The 14,058-nt window shown below is 43.3% G+C and overlaps 1 protein-coding gene across 1 annotated transcript in view; it reads right to left on the bottom strand.

The window, feature by feature from the left end:
- The window catches only part of LOC122112475 (rho guanine nucleotide exchange factor TIAM2-like), a gene marked incomplete at its 3' end in the record, with an annotated part of 121,613 nt that overhangs the window by 15,212 nt on the left and 92,343 nt on the right, over positions 1-14,058 (bottom strand). The window contains exons 5-7 of the mRNA XM_042685652.1: positions 10,431-10,866; positions 7,623-7,795; positions 6,384-6,608 (exon numbers count right to left, since the gene is read on the bottom strand). Of these exons, the coding sequence (XP_042541586.1) occupies positions 6,384-6,608; positions 7,623-7,795; positions 10,431-10,866 (834 nt within the window). The remainder of the gene's footprint in view (positions 1-6,383; positions 6,609-7,622; positions 7,796-10,430; positions 10,867-14,058) is intronic.

The following is a 14,058-nucleotide window of genomic DNA, read 5'->3' as shown; positions in this document are numbered from 1 at the left end:
GAAATTCCTACACATTTCTTTAGGAGTCATGAGTTGGTAAACACATATACAATGCATATGAACACTCAGTCAAACCCAGGGCCACTCTCCTTTCTTCCAAGGTGTCACAACCACAGTGGGCTACAGACAAGTCTGTCCTCCATTCACAGGCCTGTTTGTGGGTGAAGAAAGGCCAGTGGCCTGCCAATCCAAGCCTTGGGAGCAGGGCGCAAAGCTGGGCTTCCACAGGTCCTCCTGGCCCAAGTGGGAGGGAAGGCATGCAGTAAGAGCTGAGCTCAGGTGTCCACAGGAGAGCAACATCGTTTCCCTGGCAGCAGGTTCCTAGGTTGTTTAGTGTCCAAACAGAGCCTCACCCTCCAGAACAAACTTGCAGTGAATTCTACATTGTACAGTGAAGAGATGTTTTTAAATTTTAATTGAATGGAAAATTCAACGGATAAGTGACCTTTTATTCCAATAATGGGTTTATTCTAATTTTATTTTTTCTACTTGGTCGGGCCACCAGGTACTCAAGTCATTGGTCAAATGTTATTCTGGAGATATTTTGGATGATACTAACATTTAAATGGGTAGATTAAGAAAATCAAATTGCACTCCCCAATGTGGAGGGCCTCATTTAATTAGGTGAAAAACATTTGCTCTTTCTGGGTTGTGAGCCTGCAAACCTTCAATCTAGGAATATACCCTCAGCCCTCCTAAGGTCCAACTTGCTGACCTATCCTGAAGATGTTGAGGTTTTTTCATACCTTCATAATTGCCAATTACAGACACAGATTCACACATACACACTTGAACACACTTACATGCACATATTCTATTGGTTCTGCATGTGGAGACCCTTGAACTAATACAGCTTTTGTTTTTTTAATCTCTGTGGCAAGACAAGCTACCATTAGCCACATAACCCTTCCACCTTTATAAACAGTATGTATCCTGTGTTCTTTATAGAGAGAGTCAGTCATAGAACTTAGGTGAGGATGTGGGTTGGATAAGAAATTATGAAGTATTTGATTCCCTTGCCACATAGTTACTGAAACTGTGGGAGGGATATAAGAGATTGTCAGAGAATATGGGTTGCTCAGCTTGAGCAGATGAGAAAATATATTGGTTATAAATCTGAATGGGCCTGATCTGGAAGAAAACACAACAGAAAAAATGGATTAAACCCCAGCTGTGTGTTCTAACCTCCAGTCTACTTTAGCAAACTTTGTATCACTGATGGGTTCTTCCTTGAAGATAAGGTTTAAAGTTTGGAAAGTATGGAATGGGCAGGGTTTTGTTTGTTTCTGTTTTTTTTTTTTTTAGCTAATTCCACCAACAAGGAAAAGCATTCTCTTTTAAGTCAAATGCTACAATTAAGTAAGTAAATGGTAGGAGCTATTTTTCTGAGAGTACTGGATATAGCAGGAATGTGCTTGTCATCTTTTTAAATGTGACACTAAATCCATTCAACTCATTTGTTATTTTTATCACTAGCCTTCATCTCTCCCTTCCCATTTTTCTACAGCTGCAACCTCTCTGAGCTCATTAACTAAATATGACAACAAAGAGGAAACGACTGCATTGAGCTTTTGGTAAGCTTTGGAGTTTTCCCTGTCATTTTGCCGGTGGTGGCATTTCCTTTCGCGATGGGAAGTTCAGTGGCACGGGTTTTTCTTGCTCAGATCATTTGCCATGTTTTGTGTCTGGATGCTGAAAGCGAGGAAAGCTCCCCCTTCAAAGTTGAGTTATTAATTCCATGTCTTGATATTTATGTTTAAAAATAAATGTCTAGGTCCAGGCACTGGTAGCTTATGCCTGCAATCCTAGCTACTCAGGGCACGGAGAAACCAAGAACCATGAGGGTAGAGGTGGGTCCCAGACAGAGCAGGGCGAGAGGGGAGTCAGGGATAGCTCAGGTGTAAGGGGCTGGAGGAGAGACAGGCAAGTACACACCCCACACATGGAACATTCTCTGTTCATGAAGAGCCCGGAGCAGGAAGTGGAAAGGGAGGGCTGCTAGGAGTCCTGCAGCAGGCACGGCACTTCCGGGTCTAGGCCAAGGTGGGGAGAGCCACTGAAGGATTCAAAGCACTCTGTGGAGGAGATGCCGAGGAAAAGCAAAGCCAAAGGCCGCTGCAGCAGGGCAGGAAGAAGACAGTGATGGTCCCATAGTGGCCTCCACCTGCCTAAAACATCCATCTGCATAGCTCCTCTAGGAGTTGGCGTGCTCTGGGGCTGGCCCTTGCCTAGAAGCCTGTCTCCACCCCATCCACTAGTTGAGTCGGTGTTCAGGCCCTCCTCCCCCAGGAAGTCTTCCATGACTACCTGTGAGGTAAAAAAATCTCCCCTTTCTTTTTTCTCAGCACATGTAAACTTCACTGTTTTGAAGACATTCTATTTCAGTGAGTCCAAAGGCTCCACTCTCCATGGCCCTCCTGGGCCAGGTATACCCTGAGGGCAGAGACACAGGTGCCAGAAATGCACACTGAACTACACTGTACCTTGTTCTTTTGTCCCCAGGTGCCTCTACCTTCCTCTTCCTGCCTACTCAGTAAAGCCTGCACGCAGCCCCTTGTTAAAACTGGCCTGTCCCTGCAAATCACCCTTACCACTGCTGTCCTCTCCAGGGTCTTCCTGTCACTCCCTCATCCCCACGTGTACACCATGCCAGAGGTCCCTCAAAGCTCTGTTCTCTGTGCTCGCCTCAACACAGCTTCCCACTGGAAGGAAATTCAATCTACCCCCTACCATTTAAAACTGAAGCCAAGGGCTGGGAAGGTGGCTCAGTAGTAGAGTGCTTGCCTTGCATGCCCTGGGTTTGATTCCTCAGCACCACATAAGCAGAAAAAGCCGGAAGTGGTGCCATAGCTCAAGTGGCAGAATGCTAGCTTTGAGCTGAGGGGCAGCTCACAGGCCAGAGTTCAGGCCCCACGGCAAAGAAAGAAAGAGAGAGAGAGAGAGGGAAGGAGGGAGGGAGGGAGGGAGGGAGGGAGGGAAAGAAAGAAAGAAAGAAGAGAGAAAGGGAGGGAGGGAGGGAGGGAAAGAGAGAGAGAGAAAGAAAGAAAGAAAGAAAGAAAGAAAGAAAGAAAGAAAGAAAGAAAGAAAGAAAGAAAGAAAGAAAGAAAGAAAGAAAGAAAGAAACTGGAGCCTATAACCCAAACATTGGTGGCTCATGCCTGTAATCTTAGCTACTCATGAAGCCAAGATCTAAGAATCACAGTTCAAAGCCAGCCCAGGCAGATAAATCTGAGAGAATTATCTCCCATTAGTTAGCAAAGAGCTAGAAGTGGAGGTATGGTTCAAATGGTAGAATACAAGCTGTGAGCAAAAATGCCAAGTAAAAATGTAAGGACCTCAGTTCAAGTCCCAATATAGGCAAAAGAAAAAAAGACAAAGGAAACAAAGCCCACATTTTGCAAAACCCAAAGGCCTGAGCAGAGCATTTTCCCCCTCCACTGTAGCACCCCCCAGTGATCTAACTACCCCGCCCTGTAGCCTCTCCCTCCACCCCCAGCAGGAAGTGCCCTGCTCCCCTAGAAAGGCACTTAATGAGACAGGCTGGGGAGACATCTGGCAGGACTCCAACACTGCCTGGGGGTGATGAGGTTTTTGGCCTTGTTTACTTGTTTGAAATAATAAATGGAAAGGAAAATAAAGTACTAACTGGCCTTAATTTACAGCGCTTCCTCCCTCACAACTTCAAAGGCACACTCGCCATGTGGCCGAAAGGCCTGGTCTGAACCACATCGGATACGCTCAGAGCAAAGTTGCATCACCCAGCTCCATGCAACAGCAGAGGCCTGAGGAAAGGGTAAGGGGGGTTATTTTAAGCAGAGCATGTGACCCCGTGACAATATGAAACACAGCCGTTATGATGAGGATGGTGCCTTCTTATTTAGGAAGGGCCCTGACCATGGGTTTCTCTACCCACGAACTTCAAAGAAAACTTGTTCCAGAGACTTTATCTTGCATAACACAATCTACACTGCCTTCTGCAATTATGAGCACAAATTATAACTGGATCAGAGGCTGCCAGGGTCTCCAAGGGAAGAGTGGAGATATTTATATGGTGAGTAGACAGAGCCCTGGTCTTCTATGAAGTTTAAAACACAGTTGAGAGGAAACTACATGGATGGGATGGGTGGGACCATGGCCTAAATTGGTCTTGCAAAAGCTTGGGCTTTGTAGCATCACATTCTGCTTTCTAGACAAAGATCTTCTAAAAACAATCCCAATGTGTGCAACCCCCTGTACATTTCTCAGGCTTCATATCTGCAAGTGAGGAGTGAAGAGCTCTTTCCTGAAGCCTCTCTGAACTCCTGGAAGTTGGGGACAGTGAGCTCTGTTTTTCAATGTTTTTAAAACTGTGGGTAATTCCCATTACCCATAGCAAAACCCTTTGAGAAAAAATGTAACTACATTATTGCCTTAAAAATTTGCCCTTACAGTGAGGGCATTTTCAGATAGAATTTCTGAAGATCATCCAAAGAGAAGGTGTGCACAGGATGGGGAAATGGAGAAAGGAAAGGTAGCAAGGAGAAGAGACAAGTGGGTAAGGGCCAGGAAATGGGGAAGGGGAGACATGAAATGAAAACCTAGTTGTTCTAAGAAGATATGCATAAAGTAATTGATGTAATAAGCCCATCAAAGAACCTATGGTGGAGCACAAGTACTCATCACCCAAACTCTTTGTAAGAGCAGAGGCTCTCCAGCCCTCTCAACCATATCCTGGCCCTCCACCCCACAATCACAGTGACATCAGCTAGTAGTTACAAGCCACAGACAGAAAATATAAAATTATATTTAATGAAAATTTAAAATGTTTAAAAAAAAAAAGCCTTTGCTTAGATTTCTTGTGGCCATAAGGAAGCCCGACATACTTTAAAGGACACAAAAGACAGTCTAGGACTCTCTCAATGTTGCCCAGTTTTCCTTATCATTCCCTGAACCTAAATATTTGACTAAGTGAAAGTACCTGAAAACTCCAAACTGGGCATCTTTTCCAGAAGTCTAAACAATGGCTCCCAAGTCAAGCTTAAGAGAGCTAAGATAAGCAGCTACAAGCCTACTTTCCCCATCACACGCCATCATTGATAGGAGCTGCTTTGACTGGCTAATCCCAGGAAACAAGGACCAGGGCCCCTGCCATGATACAGAGCAACTCTGAAATTAAAAGGCTGCTTTATCTCCTCCAAAATGCCAGTAGCACAAGAACTACCTCTCACACGAATGTGGAAGTAGACCACATCTTTTCAATTAAAAGATTCTCTACTGTTCTAGGAATAACTGTGTTACACCAAACCAAGCACTCACTTCAAAGTCATCTTTTAGAGTAGAATCTTACCCATGTAATCTTTCAGTAGTTTTATGTTTATAAGTGATGGCATATGAGAGATAAGAAGGTACCACTGACTATAGGAAAATAATAAAGATTTGTTCATAAAATATTATAATATATAGATTAAGCACTTTTAATTCAAAAATCCAAAAATAAGAAAGGGAGTACAAAAATCCAATTGCTTTTGTTTGTGTCTGAGGACAGAATTTCACTACATGGCCCAAGCTGGCCTTCAACTGATGATATTCCTATGTCAGCATCTTGAGTGCTGGGATTATAGGTATGTATCACCATGCACAACTTCAAAATGTATATAAGTGCCAATCTGACACAAGTGAAACATTCCATAGTATTGTTTCATAAAAATGCTTCATGCACAAAGCCACTAAAAATACTATAACATGACATACTAGATATACATATATGATATACATGAATCAAAAGTAAATTTTGTTCAGATGTGGAGGCCCTTTTTTTTTTTTTTTTTTTGTCAGTCCTCGGGCTTGAACTCAGGGCCTGGGTAATGTCCCTGAGCTTTTGTGCTCACAAGCACTCTCACTCCTTGAGCCACAGCTCTACTTCTGACTTTTGGGTGATTCACTGGAGATAAGAGTCTCCCAGACTTTCCTGTCTGGGACAGTCTGGATCACAATCTCAGCCTCCTGAGTAGCTAGGTTTCCAGGAATGAGCTACTGGTGGTGCCCAGCTGGAAGTCTCATTTCTAAGATATTTCACATGTTCATATTTAATGCAACTAAAATATTTCATACATATATTTTGTATAGAGGCAAATATTCCAAAATATAGAAAAATCTTAAGAAAAACATTCCAAATCTAAAACACTTCTGGTCCCAAGCATTTCAGGCAAAGCAATGCTCAGTCTGTACCTTTACACCTGCCAAAGACTGCAAAGCGTATAATCACATCACCCTCATCACACACAAAAAACCCAGCCACCAACAACTTCAACTGCAAAGCCGCAGACCTTATCCCGAGTATAAGAATGACTAGCACATGTAAGTCTGCATTTGCCCGCTGTAAGTACATGTGAGATAACAGATACCTGGTTCTCAATGGCCTTCCTATTCTTGGGGTCACTGACCACGGACAGCTGCAGCTCCGCCATCTTCTTCATCTTGCTGTCCATGTCAATCTTCTGGAGCAAGCCTCGAGTCTGGCTCTTCAGCAGGCGCACTGTGTCCTCCTTCCCATGCTTCTTTGCAAAAAGGGACGCACACGCAGAGTGTATGGCTGTGACCCAGTTTTCCAGATCTGTCTGGCTAGTGGCCTGAACATAGAAAATATTTTAATACAAGATACTCTCTAAACAAATGAGCAGTAGTACTCACTAGACACTATGTTGAAAATGAACTATACAACTTATGGGTGGGGATGGGAGAGAAAAACTGGGAAAGAGGGAAGGAAGAGGTGACATTGTCCAAAAAGAAATGTACTTTCTACATGACTTATATAACTGTAACCCCTCTGTATATCACCTTTATAATAACATTTTTTTTAATTAAGGGAAGTACTCTCCAAAATTTCCTCTGATCTTGCAAGTAGACACTTGCTACAAAGTGGCCACAAATGTTAACAGCAGGTCACCTGAACTTGAACCTCCTGACCAGTTTCCACAGGGAGAGGAACCTCATAGCATACGTCCACAGGACTTCCCAGAGACCTGTGGCTTGACTTCCACTGGGAATCCAGAGAAGAGCCTAAGCTTCTCCTGCCTCCACTTCTGCAGGCTTCCCGAAAAAAGCTCTGCTGCAGAAATCATGGACATCACATTCTCTACACTGTGAGCTATTTACAGGCAGGGATTGTGAGTTTCCATCCCATAGGCCACAGCCTGGCATTTAACAGGCACCTGGGCAAAGCCTGCTGTCATAATAACTGGACTGGACCTCTGGCACTGACAGTTAACAGATGACAATGTCTACTGCTCAGGTCCTAATTCAAAGCCTAACGAAGTATTCACTCTATTTACCTTTTAGTTCTTTTGATCTTTGTGTGTGTGTGTGCATGCATGTATACACACCAATATTGGGGCTTGAAGCTAAGGGCACTATCCCTTAGCTTTTTCACTCAAGGCTGGTGCTCTACCACTTGAACACTTCTGACTTATTTGCTGGTTAACTGAAGACTTTCCTGCCCTGGCTGGCTTCCAACCTGGATCCTCAGATCTCAGCTTCTTGAGTAGTAGGATTACAGGTGTGAGCCACTGGTGACTGGCTTTCATCTCATCTAAATCACACAGAAGCCATCACTTCCAGCTCTGTTTGCACAAAACCAGCAGTACCTGGAAAAGGTAGACATCTCCAAAGGAGTTGCTGAGACAGAACACATGCTCCTTCTTGGGGTGCTCCGGGACAGACTGCACAATGCTGTCCTCCACGAAGAGGGCGCTCCTGGGCCCACTGCGGGGCTCAGCACAGTTCTTCTCATAGGTCTCATAAAACAGCAGGGTGCAGCCTAGGAGAGATAGAGGCCAAGTAAAGTCCATGCCACACGACCTGAGGACACTGGGGGGGGGGGGGGGGGGGGGGCAACGGACGGACATGAGAAGGTAAATTATACATCTGAAAACACCTCCAAGGCCTGACTGAGGTGGCTGCTTCACAAATGTGGTAAGGAAAAGCTGGCTTCTTGCATGATATGAATTGGAATGAAAACGAGGCATAATGTACCGCATGTGTGTTTAAATCCTCCAGGTTCTCTGCACACTGGGTCATTTTAACCCAAGCTATCCTGTTATGAGAACATGGCTGATCACCTCTGCTGAAGAGATGACAATTCCAAAACATGGAGTTTTCCTGTGTGGGTCCCACAGGTAGACCATAGTTGAGCAGGGATATGAATGTAGGCCCTCTGGCTCCTCGTTTTTAAGTACAACACTATTATTTATGAAATCTAAATATAGAAAGCCAAAGAAAGTCCCACATTTCTTAATTACATTTACAATTATGGTCATGAGAAACTTAGCTACTTATGATCAAGTGCCCAGCTTATCCTCCAGACGCATGTCAAATAATTGAATTTAGTGTATTATTTTATCCCACAAATACATCTCTGTTTCAAACAATACTCTAAAAGTGCTGATAACTAGACTTCTTTGTGTGTGTGCTGTAACCGGGGCTTCAACTCAGGGTCTGGGTGCTTGTCCCTTAGCTTTTTCACTCAAAGATGGTGATCTTCCACTTCAGTCACACCCCCACTTCTGGCTTTTTGCATTTAATTGGAGATGGACGTCTCACAGACTTTCCTTCCCAGGCTATCTTAAAACTGTGATCCTCAGATCTCAGCCTCATGAGTAGCTAGGATTACAAGTGTGAGCCACTGGTACCTGGCTTACATATACTTTTAAGTACTTATTTTCCCCCAATAAGCTTGTAAAGTATTACATGTAGACATTACTAATGGTCTTCTTTAATGATTAGATAGGAATCCCCTTATAATTATTGGAAAGGATTTATTAGCACCCATCAGTTGTACAAGGAGATGCTTCCGTGTGGCATTTCCATGCATGTATACAATGTATCCACTCAATCTCTGTCACTCAATCCACTCAATCCACTCAATCTCACCTCTTCTGTCACTCTCCTTCCGCCTTCCCCCTCCTCCTTTTGGAAACAATTTCCCCAGGTTTCAATTTGAACAGTTTCCACAGTGCCCTTGAAGGGGGCCTGGAGGGATGACACTGGATGCTATTCTTGCCACAATGGCAGAAAGAAACCCACAAGAAGAGGGCTTGAAGACAAGAACAGAGGCCATAAAAATAGGAGACAGTCTCAGTCCTTCCAAATGCACCTTTTCTTTGTCACTTTCTGTCCCCTCACTGTCACTCCATCTTCCGCTGGCCTGTCACAGGTAGCCCCCCTCCTGACACCGCGCAGTGTGAGTTTTGAGGGACATCGCCAACTATTCAGCCTAGGATGTCCCTACGAGTCACATATAATTTGCTCATTGGAAAAGGCAGACAGAGAGCACAATTACCTCTGTTAAAAAGGGTAATTCTGAAGCTCAGCATTGGTGGCTCATGTCTCCAGTCTTAGTTATTCAGAAGGCTGTGATCTGAGAATAGAGGCTCAAAGCAGGCCCAGACAGAAAAATCCCCGAGACTCTTATTTCTAAACAGAGGACAAAGGAAAGCTACAGAGGGAGAAAAGCAGAACTCTAGGTGTTTCACACACATACTGTCTACACATGTGATTCACCTTTCTGCTTTCTTCCAGACTGGGAAAGGGTGTCACCTGATAATGATTTCAACCACTACATTCAGCTCTTATGATAGAGCAGCAGAAGAGCTGTGCAGAAATGCTAGAGGCCACAAGGCTACTTCTCCTGGTAGCCTCTGTATAAATCAACACTGTATGCATTGAGGGCTTCATGCTTCCTCATGAGATACTGAGATTTCTTCAAATCTACACAACCAAACTAGGCAAAGTGATTCTGATTTTTAAATGGCAGTGCTTTTATTAGCTTAACACATTCCTGCTTCTAAAATTCTAGCTTCTGTTTCCTTCACATGAGAAGGTGGGGAGGGGAGGAGGGAAGAAGATATGGAAGGAGGGAGGACAAAGGAGGAAAAAGGAAAAGTACATTTAATAACAATTTCTTTTTTAGTTCATCAAAGTGGAGTGATCCAGATACTATTCAAGCTAGGAAGAGTACTATTTTATAGTTCTGAACAAGTACGAATATGAAATTCAAGACCTATATTCCAAATAAGTTTAACCACATTTGGTAGATATTTAGGTGGGTTTTTTTTCCAGATGCAGCAAAAGTATCAAGGAACAATGCAGTAATACACATGAGATAAATTTAAAAGTGAAATTTTGCTTATATAGAATACAAGCATAATGTATATATGTATGTATATATTATTCACATATATGTATAGATGCTATACACATCTATACATATATGTGAACAGTAAGTAGACTATACTATACAGTTCCTCAGAGTATTTGCAGTGTAGTTTGCCATAAGATTCTGTTTGTGAACCCTTCATATTATCTCACATCAATGCTAGTCTCAGTGGCCATTCCCAGGAGAACACAGCTGAAGAAAACAGTCATCATAGCCCCTGGCGAGCTGGGCTACTTACCTTTAAGTGTCACCCAGTACTGCTTCCACTTCCTCCGGGCCACCAGCTCCAGCTTCCTCTCTTTCTGCAGGGTGACAAGGGGCTTGAAGAAGAGCCACCCGGCCTTGCGGACCACACCCTGCTCCTTCTCAAAGAGCAGATCCAGTTGCTCCAGCGAGCTGAGTGACTCGCTGCTGGACTCCACAGTTTCTGTAGATGTGTCTACGTGCTCAGTGTTGGTCCTGCTCATTTCCAGCTCCCGCATAAAATTCTCGTAAATGTTCTGTCGGAGGGGATCACTGCCAATCGCCTGAGTGGATTCGCTTCTCTGAGACAGGATCTGGGCCGAGCCTCCGGACCACAAGAAGGCAGATGTCTGAGAGGGTCCCTGCACATCTGCATTCAGCCCATCAGAGCGGCTGTCGAAGAAGTCACTACCCTCCTTGGACCTCGGCTCCTGTTTGTGACAGAAATGAAACCATCAGAGGCTCCAGTAGTCACAGCATCCTCCCTCAGCACAGCCTCAGTGGACCACTGGGGATGGCTAATAGTGGTGCTACAAAGCAAGATCTTTGTAATAAGAAACACCTTAAATCATCACACCTCCCAACCAGGAAGAATTTTAGAAAGTGTTATCCACCCCAATTTATATCCACACAGTCAACACTTAAAGAGGCAAATAAGACACCAATTGTCTCTCCTAAGTCTAACCTCTATTTTATATATCAAGAACCTAACTGAGCTGGGTGCCCATGGCTCAAACCTGTAATCCTAGCTACTCAGGAGGCTGAGATCTGAGGATCGAGGTTTAAAGCCAACTTGGGCAGCAAAGTCCACAAGATTCTTATCTCCAATTAACCACCAAGAAAAAAAAGCTGGAAGTGGAGGTGTGGCTCAAGTGGTAGAGTACTAGCCTTGAGCAAAGGAGCCCAGGGACAGCGACTGAGCCTTGAGTTCAAACCCTAGAAATGGTACACACACACACACACACACACACAGAGAGATAGAGAGAGAGAAAGAAAGACAGAGACAGAAAAAGAAAGGGAAAGAGAAAAGAAAGAGAAACTAGTATATCTAGTTGTTGGCTTACACTTATAATCCTAGTTACTTTAATGCTAAAATCTGGAAGATCACGGTTTGAGGCCATCACAGGCAGAAAAGTTCACTAAACTCCATCCCCCCATAATCAGCAAAAAGGAGGGCAGGAAGGTGGCTCAAGTAGCAGAGCACCAACCAAGCAAGTCTAAGAACCTAAGTTCAAACCCCCAAACTTCTGGAAGGAAAAGAAAGAAAAAAACTAATATATTTTAAACACATTAGTGAAGATTTCTGGCATTTTCCCCCTCCTTTCTGACTATAAATCAATGTCTTCCGGGAAGAATTCAAATTCTCATAATCTATTTTTCTCCTAGATCACCTGAAAATGAAGTTAGAGAATCACTCCAGACAGGGTAGTGAGGATAGAAATCAGGTGTTCTTATGCAAAACCCACAAGGTTTTCTCCCTCTCTCTTTGGCAAATGTAATCTTCAAAACCTCTGGCCCCAGCCTAGATCTAGATTTCTAGACCTTATTCTCCCATTTCCTATTTTTTTAAAAAAACTTGCACCAAGGATTACTTACATCAAGGGTACTGCCTAGCAAACTGTAGCTTCTTTATCATTATTCATAGTTCTTACTTAATTTGGGAATTTCTTTCCAGAAAAGAACAATTTTCTCCCATTCACATCCTTTTATTTGAGAACATATTGTATTCCACTGGAGATACCAAAGTAATAATTCTTAACTTCAATGCTGATTAAACACAAGCAGCTCTAAATAATATTCACAGAGATATAACTACTGCAGCCACCTATGAAGACCAGAGGCACTGACATAAAGCTAAAAGCACAGAAGTGCTGGTTCTATGTCTAGCTTGCTTTTCACTAAAGCTATCCCTTCATGTGAGCCACTCCTTGGTGAACAGCAGTAATCTGATTTTTCACCAAGAAGTAACCCTCAATTCTGCCTCAAAAGATGCTCACATTTCAAATTTACAGCTTGCATTAAGGTAGCTGCAGAGAAATCTAAGCTCGCTGTCTACTCAGCTCCTGGTGGGCTTTCAGTAATATTTCCTTGTGCATTAAGGTAAGATGGAGGAGAGCAGGCCCAGGACACTGAGGAAAGGCCGTACTTCGTCCCACAATGTGGAGAACCTTTCTTTCCAGAAATTTCATCAATAGCATTTCCTTGCTGTCTTAGGCTGGAAAATCACATCACTAACCAAAGAATATTTCCAAGTACAAGAAGCTAAAAACAACTGAGCCCCAAACACAGATATTACTAATGAAAATATTATTTTCTACTGTGCTTACACCACGTCTCAGAGTCTTGTTCACTTATACACAGATGCCTTTAAAAACATAGCAAATGAGCCAGTGCTGAGTCACCACAGAGGCTTCCAAAGTGTTTTCAAATTGTGTTGTAATTGTTACTCTGTTAGTCTTCAAGGACTCCTAGGAGATGAAGAAACACTTCTCAGCTGGTGTTAGCCTTGTTTTAGTTAGATGTTCCCCACAAACACTGGGGTTTCCTCTGCTCCAGAACAAGCCGGACTTTGCCAGAGAGACGCCTAAGTGTCAGTGGTCCGATTGATCTATACACACTGTTGTCATTGTTTCTCACAACACAGAGACTATGAGCTGGAGGACTGACTTAAATCTTCAACACAAAGCAAGAATCTTCTCCTACAGACATGTGGATATGTTGCATATTAGCATTTGCTATGATCTGTCTACTGAACTATACATTTTTCCAGGGGCTGATCAATTCCTAAAACTTTCTATCTAATAGCCACTGACAGATTGTAAGGCTAAAGAGAAAAGGACTCACTGGGCACCAGTGGCTTATGCCTGTAATCCGAGCTACTCAAGAGGCTGAGATCTGAGGATTGAGGTTCAAAGCCAGCCCAGGCAGGAAAGTCCATGAGACTCTTATCTCCAATTAACCACTAGAAAACTGGAAGTGGCACTGTGGCTCAAATGGTAGAGCACTCGCCTTGCGCTGAAGAGCTCAGGGACAGTGCCCAGGCTCAGAGTTAAAGCCCTACAACTGATTGAAAAAAGGGGGGCTCTAATTTTTTTTTTTAAGTTTCTTTAGAGAGGTCCTAATAGAATTCTCAATAGCTGTGTTATGGTTGTTAACACTAAGGTGGCTTGCTTTATACATACACAAAGGACATGATTTCATCTCTGCCCCATCAGACAAACATAAGAAATAGTGTGTCTTGATGGCAAGGCACTACAGCTAAAAGTAGAGAAGTCTTCAAGAAGTGTCACGGCATAGGAATACAAATACCACACAATCTCACTCGCATATGAACACAAAACAGTGAAACACATGAGAGGAGAGTAAAAAGGAGGTTGCCAGGGGTCAGGGGGTAGAGAAACAGGTGTTCGTCAAAAATTGCAATGTTTCAGTTACACAAAATAAGTAAGTTCTGGAGATCTAATGTCCAGTATTATGACTATCGTTTATACTGTCTGTGTACCTGAACTTTGCTAAGAAAGTAGATCTTAGATGTTCTCACCACAAGAGAAGGTTAACTATGTTACACAATGACTAGCTTAACTGTGGAGATCACTTTCAATGTATATGTATTTAAAGTATCA

This window comes from Dipodomys spectabilis, unplaced genomic scaffold (assembly GCF_019054845.1).
Source record: "Dipodomys spectabilis isolate Male_0828 unplaced genomic scaffold, ASM1905484v1 ptg000001l, whole genome shotgun sequence".
NCBI classification, from domain to species: domain Eukaryota; kingdom Metazoa; phylum Chordata; class Mammalia; order Rodentia; family Heteromyidae; genus Dipodomys; species Dipodomys spectabilis.
This window is presented reverse-complemented; position numbering and strand designations above follow the sequence as displayed.